Source organism: Lepidochelys olivacea, assembly GCF_965140295.1.
Source record: "Lepidochelys olivacea isolate rLepOli2 genome assembly, chromosome: 3".
Classification (NCBI taxonomy): Eukaryota; Metazoa; Chordata; order Testudines; family Cheloniidae; genus Lepidochelys; species Lepidochelys olivacea.
Window position 1 is genome coordinate 173,452,178 of NC_140413.1, and position 14,677 is coordinate 173,466,854.

General features: G+C 40.9%; 1 protein-coding gene across 1 annotated transcript in view; it reads right to left on the reverse strand.

Annotated features, from left to right (window-relative positions):
• THADA (THADA armadillo repeat containing) overlaps positions 1-14,677 on the reverse strand; it is a 288,720-nt gene that overhangs the window by 43,349 nt on the left and 230,694 nt on the right. The window contains exons 32-34 of the mRNA XM_084623532.1: positions 8,181-8,593; positions 7,496-7,617; positions 1,175-1,247 (exon numbers count right to left, since the gene is read on the reverse strand). Of these exons, the coding sequence (XP_084479658.1) occupies positions 1,175-1,247; positions 7,496-7,617; positions 8,181-8,593 (608 nt within the window). The remainder of the gene's footprint in view (positions 1-1,174; positions 1,248-7,495; positions 7,618-8,180; positions 8,594-14,677) is intronic.

Below are 14,677 nucleotides of genomic sequence, written 5' to 3' on the forward strand. Positions count from 1 at the left end.
ATTTAAACTTGGCAAACAACTTATCTCCTGTGAAATGAGGTTTACACAATTATTTTATACTTCAAAATCTGAAAAATGTACATTCTGTCATTTTTTAAGCTAAGAGGATGCAAAAAATAAGAAGTAATTGTTTCAATTCTTCTACTTTTTTTTTTTTTTAAAGTGAGACACTGCAGGCCATTAGCACATAGTCTCAACTTCTACTGCTGGGTATTCTGGTATATTTTTTAAAAAATTTCCATTTAGAAAAGCAATTCCTGTACATGGAACATTTTTACAATGAAAAAATGGTGGTATTTCAATACGTTTTAAAAATAACCCAAAATCTATATCTATCTATTTATCTGCACATATATATGCACACGCATGGACATCTGACAGACATTAATATCTCCAGTAACATTGTTCTGTATATATTAATGGGTATATTAATGGATTTGCAAATTACCAATTCAAAATGGAAGTAAATCTTCTGGGCTAATAATCTGTATTTATATAGTCTACAGCTTACAAATTTATAATATTTATAAGGGCAGATAACATTATGAGGACTTATTACCTCTCTTTAGTATTTTAAACACTAATATTAAAAGGCAATTAAGTCTGCATCTCTGTACATAGCTTCACCTGCTGTTCCTACAATGTGACTCAAGGTCTCAGGGCATAGAGCAGGTGATATTGCATATGCTGGGGATGGGAAGGGCAACAGTCAAAGCTTTGCATTTCCTTTTTTTCCTAACTTTGAGTCTCAATATTCATTTCGCAGAAATACAACACACTTCGAGCTACGTGGGTGATTACTGGATTCAATATGCAGGTTAATTATTTTTTTCTCTCCAAGGCACAGTGACTATTAATGAAGACAATAAAATTGAGCATAAAAGGAGAAATCAGAAGTCAGATGCTCTTAAAAGATGTGTTTTATGTACTCAAATTTAGCTTACTGAGAGACTGAAATATTAAAATGATGCTGATATGGCTTCCAGTTCATAATGTGGAAGTGTACAGAGGGAGAGACACAGTAACGTAAGAAAGAGCAACAGGCAGTTAAACTAAAAGGGCATTAAAGGGATTTCTGTCGAAGGAAAACCATTCATCCCTTCTATCACAATAAAACAAACAAACAAGACATTAAAAAGCAATATGCTTGGGACTGAGAAACAAATCTCCTTACCTCTTGGCAACTCTGCACAAGATGGGTGACCAACTTTGAGGCTAATTTGAGAGCTACGCTTTGAATTTTAATGCTGTAAAAATAAGGTAAAGAACACATCATAAAAATACAGTGCATTTTGCCATAGCCTCACATCTAAGAACACTTGGTAATCATCACTGGCAGCAAATATTAAAATACCTTTTCACTTGCTGAACCCATTAGACGCTGTTAGCTGCAGCCAGCTTGAAACCCAACCCAGTCTAATCTGTTATGAATGTTCAGCACCTGAACACACATCCAGATGAGAAATAACATTTGTTTTTTCGGTTTAGTCATGAGGATTTGTGTTTCATGAATATAAACTTGCCTGTATCACGATACATCAAGTATTCATCATGTTCAAACAGATTTTTTAAAAGGTTAGATTACAAACTGAGCACACAATGGTCTTTACACAGTTCTCAATTTTTGTTGCGTTTAAAGTTAGTATGCAAATGGATATAAACTGTTCTTTCAACTTCCCGAGTACTGATTTTCTTCCTATCTGGCCACTTCCTTTAGAGTATACATAACACATACATATGCAGATCCCAAGTCAATATACAAAGACAGTAGTATTCTTTCATGCTCTTTCAAGTGATAAATGAAGCACAGACCTTTTAAAGTTTTGTCTACACCAGCAGTTTTCTTGAATGTATCACTGTTCTTCCACCAGTGCTAGAAATGGTGGAAGTGCTGATGTAGGTCAACTGCCTGAATTTTAACCACAAAGTCCTCTAATACAGTCAGATGGCACCATAGATGAAATGCTGGCAGTGAGTCTTGACAATTGCTTTCACTGTTGATTGCACTGGTAGAGTTGCAACAGTGAGAGCAGAATGATGGAAATTTAAGGTAAAACAAGTATGTGTAGGCATAAATGGAGTTTACTTACCTGTAACTAGGAGTTCTGTGAGATGTGTCGTCCCTATCTGTATTCCACATATGGGTTCACATGCGCGCCATGCGCCCAAGTCCGGAAGTTCTAATAAGCAGTGTCCGTTGGCCCACACATGCACAGTAGATATCCTTGTCCAGACTGAGGGCATAAGACGCAGTGTGGGCCGATGCCTCTCCAATTCCTCTTCTGACCAAGAATCCAACAGGATCCAAAGCAGAAGGGATGGAGGGCAGATAGCGGAATACTAATAGGGACCACGCATCTCAAAGAACTTCCGGTTACAAGTAAGTAATCTCCATTTCTTCTTCAAGTGCGGTCCCTATGTGTATTCCACATGTGGGTGATTGACAAACAGTGCTCAGACTGGAGTGAGAGTGGGAAGAAGCTGGCAGCAAAGATGCTTGCAGTACTGCAGTTCCCACTGCTGCAGCCTGGAGCACCATCCACACGTTCCCTAGACATTACAGGCTAGTTCAGGCCTCTGCCATGGATATTGCTTGACCTCATGATCTTTCTGCTATGGCAAGAAAAAGTCTTGGTGATTTTCTGATAGGTTTAGTCCTTTGCAGATAGAATGCCGGGGCACATCTGAGACCGAGGAAAAGAAGTTTTTTCTCTTTAGCAAAAGTGTGAGGTTTTCAATAAGGGACAGATAAGTGGATATTCTGGTTGACATGGAATTCAGAAATAACCTTGGGGAGGAATTTAGGATGGAGATGAAGGGATACTCTTTTTAGATGGTTTGTCTCAGGGAAAAGGTCTGCCACGAGAGCTCCCAATTCACTCATCCCTCCTGGCTGAAGTGACAGCAACTAAAAATTGTTGTATTATGCAGTGTGTTGTGGACCTGTCAGTCCCAGCATACTAGAGAGACAAGGTGAGGTGAGGTAATATCTTTTACTGGACCAACTTCTGTTGGTGAGAGAGAGACAAGCATTAAGCCACACAGAGCTCTTTTTCAGGTCTGGGAAAGGTACTCCCAGCATCTGACCTATTAGTACTCATCCTCAAAGAAAACTTGCACAACACTTTCAAAAGACAAACTTGGGAACTTACATTCATTACTCTGCTAGACACTAAAATCATTAATTGAACAGAGACATTGGATGTATGGCTTATTACAACAATCTTTAACCCACTAACCCCCTCTTTTTGTCCAAGGGCCACAGAGGTGTTAATGGGCCACTCTGCCTTGAATGTTCCCTTACAATATGTGCTAATACTTCTGCTAAACAATCTGCCCCACCTTACATTTTGCTGTGATGCTGGGAGTACCTTTCCCAGACCTGAAGAAGAGCTCTGTATGGCTCCAAAGCTTGTCCCTCTCACCAACAGAAGTTGGTCTAATAAAAGATATTACCTCACTCACCTTGTCTCTCTAGCAACTAAAAATACAATTTTCATGGCCAGGTGAGACATGAAACATGTCACCCAGGGTTCAAACAGTAGTCTGATGAGTTCTGACAGGAAAAGATTAAGGTCCCATTGAAATGTAGGTTTGACCACTGGTGGAATGGTCCTGATAAGGCCCCTCATGAATCTTACTGTACCTGGGTGGTGAAAACAGAATGTCTTCTGGCACTAATTGCTGCAAGATGGACTTGCAGTTCACTGATGGAAAGGCCTGAGTTTTTTGAGACAGCAGATAACCTAAAACAACCGGAGTATGTGCAGCACCTGGAGAAGGTTGATTATGCTGCACCCAGGAAGAGAAACATCTCCATTTAGCTAGGTAGCAGGTCCTAGTTGAATATTTCCTACTTTGTGTAAGGATAGCCTGAATAGGTGCCGAACAGGAGTGTTCTATTTCTGACGCCCATCCACACAACAGGCTATGAGATGCAGGGAATCCAAACTGGGGTGTCTGATTCTGCCCCCACTTCTGAGTTAGGAGGTCCAGGTAGGGGCAGATCCTGCTTGGGGGAGGGGAGGCTGATATTTTCAAGAGTTCTGGGCACCAAAGCTAATTGGGCCAACTGGGGACTAGGCAGATGACTCTAGCCCTGTCATAACAGATCTTTCTCAGGACCTCTGGTAGCAGGAGAAAGGGAGGAAAGGCATAGCTGAGATTGTTTGTCCATGACAAAAGGAGAGCATCCATTGTTGTGGTCCATAGCTCCTCAGGAGCAGTACAAGGGAAGCTTTCTGTTCATTTGGGACGCAAAGAAATCTCATTGAGGTGTACCCCACTGAATATTTCACTCAGGACAGAGTCATGAATCTCCTACTCGTGATCTGTAGAAAAGTGGCTGTTCATATTGTCTGCTGAAGAGTACTGAGCACCTGGGAAGAATTTGGCTAGGATAGTGATGCCATTTCTGATTCACCAGTTCCAAAGCCTAACTGCTTCCAGGCAAAGGGGAAGAGATCTTGTTCATTAGTTTATGCAAAAGACTGTGGTGATATTGTCTATCATCACTTGGATATGAAGTGAACATATAAGTGGGAGAAAGGCTCTGCAAGCCAGGCAGACTGCCCTCAGTTCTACTATGCTGATGTGCAGTCTGGCCTCCCGTGGGTCCCTGCACCTTGTGCAGTGTGACTGTTCAGGTAAGCACCTCAACCCAGAAGGGAAGCATCTGTTATGATGATGGCAGTGTTGAAGGGAATGCCCATTCTCACTTTCTCCAGATTCAGCCACCATGTGAAGGAGGTGATGACTCTGGCAGGAACAGTCACTCTAGAGTTGATGTGATCTTTGTCTGGTGTGTAGATCGACCGGAGCTAGGCATGCAGACATCGTAGATGAAGCCTGGTGAATGACATTACATAAGTGCATGAGGACAAAGAGCAAAAAGCGAGGCCCACACTCTGACTGTAGTCCTTGGTCTGCGAATAATCCGTGCTGTCAGAAACAAACAGCCCAGTGTCACTCCAATGAAGTTTATCATCTGTGCGGGTGATAAAACGGGCTTTTTTTTGTTTACACAAATGCCCAGAGCTGCTAGAAGATGGAGCAGAAACTCTGTCGATTTACCAAGAGCCAATCATCCAGACATGGGAAAACTGTAATTCTTGACGTCTCATAACAGGCTCCCACCAAAGAGAAAACTTTTGTAAATACATTGGCTGCTGTTGCTAGCCAAATAGAAGGACTCTGAATAAGACATGTTCTTGGCCCACCATAAACTGAAGGAACCTTCTGCGGGAGAGATAAATGCCTAAATGAAAGCATGGATCCTTCATGTCGAGAGCCGCAAACAACATCCTCTGTTGTAAGGAGGGGGATTATTGATGCTAACATAATCATCCTGAATTTCAGCTTTCAAATAAACACGTTTAGTTGCTGAAGATCCAGAATGGGTCTCCATCCTCTGTCTTTTTGGGGCACTAGGAAATACGGGGAATAGAACTCTCTCCCTTATATTGAGGTGAGACATGTTCTATTGCCCCTCATTGTAGGAGGGAGTTCACCTCTTGATAAAGAGTCACCTAGAGAGTGTGGTTCCCGAAGGGGGACCAAGAAAGGGTTTTGTGAGAGCACAGGGAGAGGAACTCGATGGAGTATTGTTGATGGATAATTTCCAAGAGTCAACTGTCTGTCGTGACAAGGAGATTTAGGGTGCATGTGCAGGCTAATGGATACTGCTTGCTAGAATTTCTGGACTCAGGTGCATGGCACCCATGGAATACACATATGGACCTGCACTCGAAGAAGAACCATAGTCAGGTTTCAAGACATGTATTTCATTTAAGAACTTTCTGCTTCAATGTATCCATTTAAACTTTGACAACTTAAGCAATCTGCATGTCCTGTAGCAAGCTAATAGGATCAGTGTAATGAAAATATATAAACTGTTGTGAAAAAAATTACAATTCTAAGAAGATATTATGAAGTGACAGAGAGAAACAAATAATTACAGTTGTCAGAGTAGCAGCCGTGTTAGTCTGCATTCTCAAAAAGAAAAGGAGTACTTGCGGCACCTTAGAGACTAACAAATTTATTTGAGCATAAGCTTTCGTGAGCTACAGCTCACTTCATCGGATGCGTTCAGTGGAAAATACAGTGGGGAGATTTATATACATGGAGAAGATGAAACAATGGGTGTTCTCGTTACAGTGTGTATGGTAACACCCATTGTTTCATGTTCTCTATGTATATAAATCTCCCCACTGTATTTTCCACTGAACGCATCCGATGAAGTGAGCTGTAGCTCACGAAAGCTTATGCTCAAATAAATTTGTTAGTCTCTAAGGTGCCGCAAGTACTCCTTTTCTTTCTGCAAATAATTACAGTGTTTGCCATTAAAAAGTTAGACTATTCCTGTAATTATTACACAGTGGTATCTGAGTTACCGGTTAACATGACTATTCCTCTCTCAAGTCCTTTCTGAAACACTGCCTCTAAGAGTCCTAAAGGCTCTTGGCTTTGAGGCACTTTTGCCCGTCCACCCAAATTGGGTAATGTGTCAAAGACAGTGCAGCTCAGCTGAACCCCACATATCTAGACCATACAGTGCTTCATGCAAGCATCTTACATGTTCTCAGAAGCTAATGAAAGGAAGAGAGCACCACAGTTTGTACCTACTTATATGCCTTGTACCTACTCAACTGAAGGTGTGTATTTAAGTATAAGGGATTCAAGTTCATTCAGAAAATATCTGAAAGTAGTATCTGCTTGATGGTCAGAATTTACCATTATAATTATACAGATATATATAAAAAACCAGGGGACCAATGTGAAAACACAGCAATAAAACTGAATGCCAGTAGCCTTTGGGTTAATCCTTTCCTCGTTTAAAATCTCTTGATGGCCTATTTTAGATAATAAAGTCATGAGCAATCCTGTCAATTCTTGCAATTCCAGTAAAAATCGTAAATCACCAGTATAGTTTCTTACAAACAGAATAGTTTCTGTTGTGAACTACAGAATTTGAGAGTCTATAGCAGATCCACAGATGTAGAATATAACTTTTTTAATCTACACAAATGAGTGAGAGACCCAGTGTGAATCAGAGTGAGTTTGGGAGAAGTGATTGTACATGACATGGTGTTCACTGATTACTGTTTGGGAAGTGTCATATGATATACACTGGCCCCACCATCTGACAGCTGCAGCATCTTGCTAATTCCCAATTGATTATTATTCACTCATTTATAGAATGTTTGCTTCCTGGTCTTGGACCGCTTTAGATAATTCAACTCCAGATACACTTCTTCAAAAATACAGCACATGTGCTCCCTATCTCTCTGTAATAACCACTCACTTCTGTGAAACACCAATTTTGTAAACAGAAAGAAAACCTTTTTTGTATTTTATTTTTAGGTTTGGGGTTTACTGGAGTAATGAATTATTTCTTTCCACACTAAAGATTCCTTCAAGTCTGAAGAGATTTATTTAAAACTGCAAACAATGTATATTTTAATAGACTGGTAAAATGCAAAGATGGAGACTATACCTGTCAGAGGCATTTATGATATTCATAACCCAGTTTAAGAACTCTTTTGGAGTCATTTTTATAGAATCTTCTGTCCTTGGAAGAACATTTCTGAGATCCATACAATGAAGACTTTCTAGCACCTGCATGTATAATCCACAAACAAAATACTGGTAAGTAAAGAAACAGTGACGCCAGCTGTATTTTTTTTTTCTGTTTTATCAGCAAGGAATTTATCACACTTATATTTTAGATGTATTGATCTATATACCTATCTATGTCTAGTAACTGGGAAATGGGCTTAAAAATGATAGTGTAGTTTCTGTAAAATAAATACAAGTCCACATATTTTGTATTTAATTCTCAAATACACAGATTCACTTTTAACAAATTGTTTACTGAATGTACAGGCAGCAAACCATGGTGAAAAAATGCAGGTTTCCCAGCAGGACTAGAAAAGTGATGAGGATATAAATATCAGGCAGGGGAAGTTTTACTTTTAAACAAGAAAATGGACTTCTAACTCTCTGACTATTACAAAATCAAAGTAAAATTCCTGGGTAATATTAAGAGAAAGAGGCACATGTTATACTGAATATAATACAAAAAAGTCATGCTCAGAAATACAGCAGGAGCATTTTTTTAAAAGAATTCAACACATTTACTGAAAACCCTTCAAATCTTGAGAAAACTGAATGGCTCCTACCTTGCAAAAACATTCCGGATGCTTTTCCTTCATAGCCATCCTAAGAAGAGTCACCTCCAAATCAGAAAGTAAGGACAATGGACCTCTCTTTTCCACTGTAGCCTGCTTAGAATTTACCTGCTTCCACCACAGCAGCACTGCTTCCAACATCAGGAGACGCACTTCGTGGAAGTCAGATTGAAGCAAGTGAACTACCATTGAAGAAGGATTCATTATTTGCTCTGCAACAGGTGAACTACTGTTTGAGAATTCAGGATCTGCAGCCACTGAGAGTACAGAGATCACAAGTTTGGTGATACTCTGAAGATACTGTGTGAATCCTGGTACTGCAGAGAAGTAGTGGATACCTGTCATCAGCTCAGAATCTGAGATAACGCTACCTATTTCCTCCCAAAAGCCGAATAACTCTATTCCTGAAATAGAATGTAGAAAAATAAATAAATAAATAAAATACAAATGGATATTATACATGGATTCTTGCTAACTAAATGATTCTATGTAATTAAAAACCCTGAGGTTTGAAAAAATGGCCACAACATTCATGCAGCTATTAAAGTGAAAACAAAGTTATTTTCCCTCTTTGCTTTGAAGTGATCTGATTTATAAAATTACTGTCACGGAGCCTTGTCATATGTATTTATGTTTAAAGACTAAGCACTCAAAAAATAAAATACAGAAACATTTTTATAAACTGTCATAATATAGTACTAAACTCTCTCAGCTGTACAGTAGAAACCAATCATATACACGAGAAAAAGTTTCAAGTTCAAGCATTTTGGTTCCAAAACTGAAAAAGGCTTCCTATTTAGAGAGTCTGTGTCCCCACACTGCTTCAGAGCTGTCCTCAATGGTATTTTAGACATGCAAAATTCCACTTGCCCACTTGCTCAAACACGTAATAATTTTTTTCAGGGACATAGCGTTTGTCATGGTACAACAGGGTGAGCAGATTTTACACCTAGTCAGTAAGTTTTCATTACAACTTTGCAAGGCTGTAGGGACAGCTAAGCTTATGGAATAAATGCCCATAGATTTTGAGGGGAATTATTCCGACCCCTCAAAAATGCAGGGCAAACATCTATCGGGCTTACACTGCATGTTGCAGGGGAATAATGCCATTCTGGTATCTCTCTCCTTTTTCTACACACACCAGACACTTTTTGTGTATTTGGATGATTTCCGGCTTCCCTGTGTATGGTGGAAGATCGGATAATTTGGACCTAATTCTTCATGTTTCAAATAATGTCCTGTTAGTATTGGAAACCTTAAAACAGGAACTGCAGGCCCACCTGGTAATATCTTTGCATAAGGATACCAACAATGCTCCATATTCTCTCCAACATTCTTCTCCACAAAAATAAATACCTCTTATCTCAATATAGTGAAAATATTCTTGTTTTTATACCTCGGCATGAAGAAATTTTTCCAGGCTTTCATGGAAATATTTATTTTTCTGCTTAACTCTTTTCTTTGGCCAAACTCAAAACTTTTGACTAAACCGATAAACACATGAATTACCACAGTAAATGTCTGTCTCTGTTATTAAAATACCAAACAAACAAAAACATTCTACATAGTCCAGGTGATCAGCTGCTGCAAGAGGGAACAGGAACCACCTTTGGCTGACTAAGCAGTGATGTTTGCAAGCAGCAAAGGGAGTTTTGTTGAGTCCTCCTTAACCCGGATGGTGACAGATGCAACAAGGAGCCTCAAGAATGAAGGAGGAAGTACAAACAAGGCACAAATGAGGTGACCCTCAGTACTTGACTAGGATGAGAAGGAACTGCCCCTCTCCCACAGGATATTAACATGGTGCCCGTCATTGTAATATCTGAATGCCTCAGAATCTTTCAATGTATTTATTATATATGGGACAATAGATACTACTTCACCCAAGGACATCCGATTTCTAAATGAAAAACAAAAATTCCATTAAATATCTTGGGAAGGCTCCATGAAGTCATGGACATACTAGCATCTCCCACAGCAATGCTGGTAGGTGTTTTCCTCTCACTTGTGATCTACTCACATCTAGCAAGTCAGGAAGTGAAGAATCTCTTATTCATTTGAAACTGCAGAGGGAAATAAGGATGGCAGAATGGAATTACCAGAGCTAGTCAACATGATTAGAACTGGTTCGAACCCTGGATTTACAACTCAACTGAAACACATCAGCTACAGCAGCACACTGTCCTCTCCCATCATTGCATCAGTGCTAATTTGGAGGGAAGAATAGCACCTGCTGAATCACTGAAGCATCCAGGTGTTCCTTAGATAGCACCCATTCAAGTCGTTTTCAAGACACTTCCTGCTTTATTTGAAAGATCACACAGATTTAAAGCTCAGGATTAAAGCTCAAGGTGGTGCGGCAATAAAGACAGAAAGAATTATTACAGTTTGAATACTGAGAGCTCAAAAATAGCACACTTTTACTCCACCCTACCCTATGAGTCCTTCCAAAACTGCAGAAATACCTAAATACCGTTAATAACAGCATTTGAATGCTTTTAAAGGAGGAAAAGGCAACTCTTTAGGAAGGGAGGAACGATATATTATGTGGTTATATCAGAATCAGGAGCCACTATGAAATGGACTTCAGTGGATATTGAGCCCATCATTTCAAATGGGTGAAATACAAGAACTTGTAAAATAGCTCCAGCTGTCAGCCCCCCACTGGGGTGGGAGACTGCTGGGAAAACCGGACATATGGTAACAAATCCCCCATACCCTGCGACCCTCACTTCTGGGCTGCTGCTGGCAGTGGCTCTGGCTTTAGAGCTGGGTGCCTGGCCAGCATCCTTCCTCTCTGGCTGCCCAGCTCTGAAGGCAGCGTCCCTGCCAGCAACAGGGCAGAAGTGAGGGTGGCAATCCCACGACCCTCTTACAGTAGCCTTGTGACCCTCCCACCCTGGATGGGTCCCCTCCACCCTGGTCCCACTTCAGGACCCCCACAGTTAAAACACCATGAAATTTCAGATGTAAACATTTGAAAACATGAAACTGACCAAAATGAATCATGAATTTGGTGGGGCCCTAAGTATAAGGATGTTTCAAGTGAGTCTTTTCTGAAAGCTAACACCACACTGGTGATTTATATCATTGTGATATGTATTTATTAACACTATAGGAGGAAATATGCTATTACACCACACACAAAAAAATCTCGTTGTAAGACTTCCTTCAGGTCCACCAGTTATCAGCTCTTAGGGAACTCCTGCAGGTGTTAATAGTAATAGTAGTTAAAGTCTCTAGGAACTTCTCTGTACCCATTCTGAAATGTCATCTTGATTTGAGCATCACTGGTTGGGTGGCTCATTGAAAGATGCAGTGGACTATGAGTATGCTACAGACTTGTGTGTTCTTAGTGGTTTTATTCTCTACACAAAAGATAGAGGGGAACAGGAGCTCAGAGAACAGTAACATCATTGTCTATCTGTACCTCCAGTTACTGAGGCTCTGGGTCTCCTGCACAGACATTGCACCCTGGACAAGGCTAGAACTCCAGATATTTATTCTTGCTCTTTGGAATCAGTCTCAGGATTGAATATCTCCATGGATGATCCATTGTCTGCTGTGATGGACCATTAGAAATATCGCAAGTCCCCTAGCTACACCAAGCCCCAGAGTCTTGACAATAGATGCAAGTATTCTAGGTGGAGGAGCAAACTCAGGGAAGATGTTCAAGGACCAAAAATCTAAGCAGCATAAATCTCTTGGAAGAGATAGATGCCTATCTGTAAAATGATGACATAATCTAATTGGGACAAATTATGCTATTTGCATACATCATCCATCAAGGATGGGAAACAAACAAGTCTAAATGTAGAAACAACTCAGACACTTTCCTGGGGAGAGTGTCCCCTAGCCTCCCTCCAGGTGGAACACAGTAAAGGATCTCTGAGATGGCAGACTGGCTAATTAGTCAACCATTTAACAACTTAGTGGTCACAGATATTCCAGTCTATGTCATAGCTGGGAATGGATGCCCTATCTCACTCTTGGTCAACTATGCCTTTCCTCCACCACCACTGCTGGGAGTAGAAGGAAAGAGGAATGTGGGACTGCCCTCAGAGTTTTACCAGGTCCAAACTCCATGCTCTCCTTACTCAGTTCTGAAGCACGATCACATGGAGGGTTCCCACAGCCACAACAGCAGCAAAGAGTGGCTTGGGTAGTTGCACCCAAAAGTGGCAAGAGTGGGGCCAGGTACCTGGTCTACTCTGAATGTGGATGCAAGACCTGGTGGCTTCTCTTCTCTCTACTGAAGGCCAGCTACAGGCTCAGGCAGCCCTCATGGTATTGGGTATGTGTGGGTCACAGTTTCAAGCTTTTCTTTACAACCATAAGGACAACAAACATAATTTGTTTTAAATGAAAGCTTAGATCCTGACATCACATGACTCGGGAAGCTGGGGCCCTCGTCACACTGCTCTTCTGCCTATGCCTTAAGTCCAGCCCTGCCTATGGGTGCATCCAAACCTGAGGACTCCGGTGAAACCCAGCAGAGCTTGCGTGATGATATTTTGAACATCAGCACTGTCTACTGTTAGGTGGAGCTTGGCTTGTGAGTAGAGTTTAGGAGTACCTTTTTTTAATTAATTCAAACTCTGTTTATAACGAAAAAAATAGAAAATTTTAGTTCTACTTGTCGTATCTAAAAACCTACGGCCATGTCTTCACTGTATAGTTAACTCAAGTTTTATATTCTTGAATTAATGCCTCTTGAGTTAGCCTAGCTCTAATGAGAGCAGCCACACTGTAAAAATATCACTCCAGAGGTACAGCAGCTGATAAATTGTGCTAACTTGAGCTGTAACCTGTACCCCCTGCACCACCACACTTGAGTTCAGAATGTGTATGTATCAATGGGACTCAAGTTAGAGGCAAGACTCAAGTTATAACTCACATTAACTCTGCAGTGAAGACAAGCCCTAGGCACGCTGAAATTAATGTTTGAAACTTAGCATATTATACTTTAATACAGATACTTCTGTTGCTCTATATAGTCTCCTGTCTGATTTTTTTCAACTTTTGGAGGAAGCTGTCTACTCCCAAATAATAATCTCATATGATAATTTCATGTTCAAAGTTCACACACACAAAATGTGACCAGGCCCTCTCAGAGGTCCAGAGAGGCACGGACCACTTCCAGCTTTTGAGGCCCCTAGCCATAATAAAAAAAAATGACGACACGTGATCTAATCTTGTGCCATCAGAACGGATATATTTTTATTAATATCATGAACATTATTAACTCTTTAATATGACAAAATCTATATCAGTTTGCAAAAAAATTATGTCTTTTATCAAATCACATCTCTTATTTGCTTAAATTTGCAGCGCTAAGCTGAGAAAGTGTGTCACATTTTGGTTTGATAGGGATACGCATAAAAACAAGTTGTGAAACTTATCAAATGCCATAAAATTAACAAGTGTCTAAATTTGAGGCCCCCTTTGAGCTTGAGGCCCAAGCCAAATGACCCTCCTGGCCCCCTGTCTGATTGGCCCTGAATGTGACTTCTCTGTTCAACAACCAGAATTGTGTTCACTTATTCTCACCTATCCCCTTGGGTGTGGAGAGCTGCTTTCTACCCTTCTCCACCCTACCTCCTAACTAGGCACCTGTACTCTTACATTTTCTCTCCATGTTCCCCCCATTCTCTTCCACCTTCTCCAACATTAACTTGTCTCCCACATATCCCTTCAGAGTCCTCTATCCATCACATTCTTCCTGTCATGCCACATTCCTCTGCAGCCCCCTGAAGTCTTCTTGTTGCCCCCCCCACAATTCCCTGCAACTGCCCTGAGTCTGTCTCCTACCTCCACTCCTCTGAGCCCACTCAGTCTGCTTCCTACCCCCCCTTTCCATTGCACCCTCCTCAGTCTACCTCCTGTCCCCACACATATTTCCTTGTACTCTTCCCTTGTTCTGCCTCTTGCTTCCAACACATTCCCGATTCCTCACAGTTCCCTGTCCAATTCCCTAACACTAGCCTGACTAGCATTCTCCTGTCCCCTGACACTCACATGGTGACTAAGATGCCACCATCTTCCCTGATGGCAGCTGGTGACAGCCCTATTTGAAGCAGTGGGAGGTGGCATTCATTTTTGCTGGGAGCAGCCTTGCTTTCATTTGCAAAGGTGAGAGAGACATGGTGACCATCTTGTTGGAAGGCAACATGTGGCTTCAGTCATATTGACAATAATGAGGGATCCTGGCCACTTTGGATGAGGGAAAAACTTCATAAGATTGAAGGCATAAATCAGCAATCACAAGAATCTTTTTAAAAATCTGAATATTGAGAGACTTGTGATAAAACTGCAAGAGCTGGCATCAATGGTGCCCCCCTTTCTGATGCTTTGTCCCTCAGTTCTCTATGTGTAAAATGGGACTAAGTATTTCCTTTCCTCATTGGGCTGTTCAGTAATGTTTGTGAAGTGCAATGATAAATGACGATGAGGCCCATAAATACCCAATTAGGCAAGTAGCCAGGTGA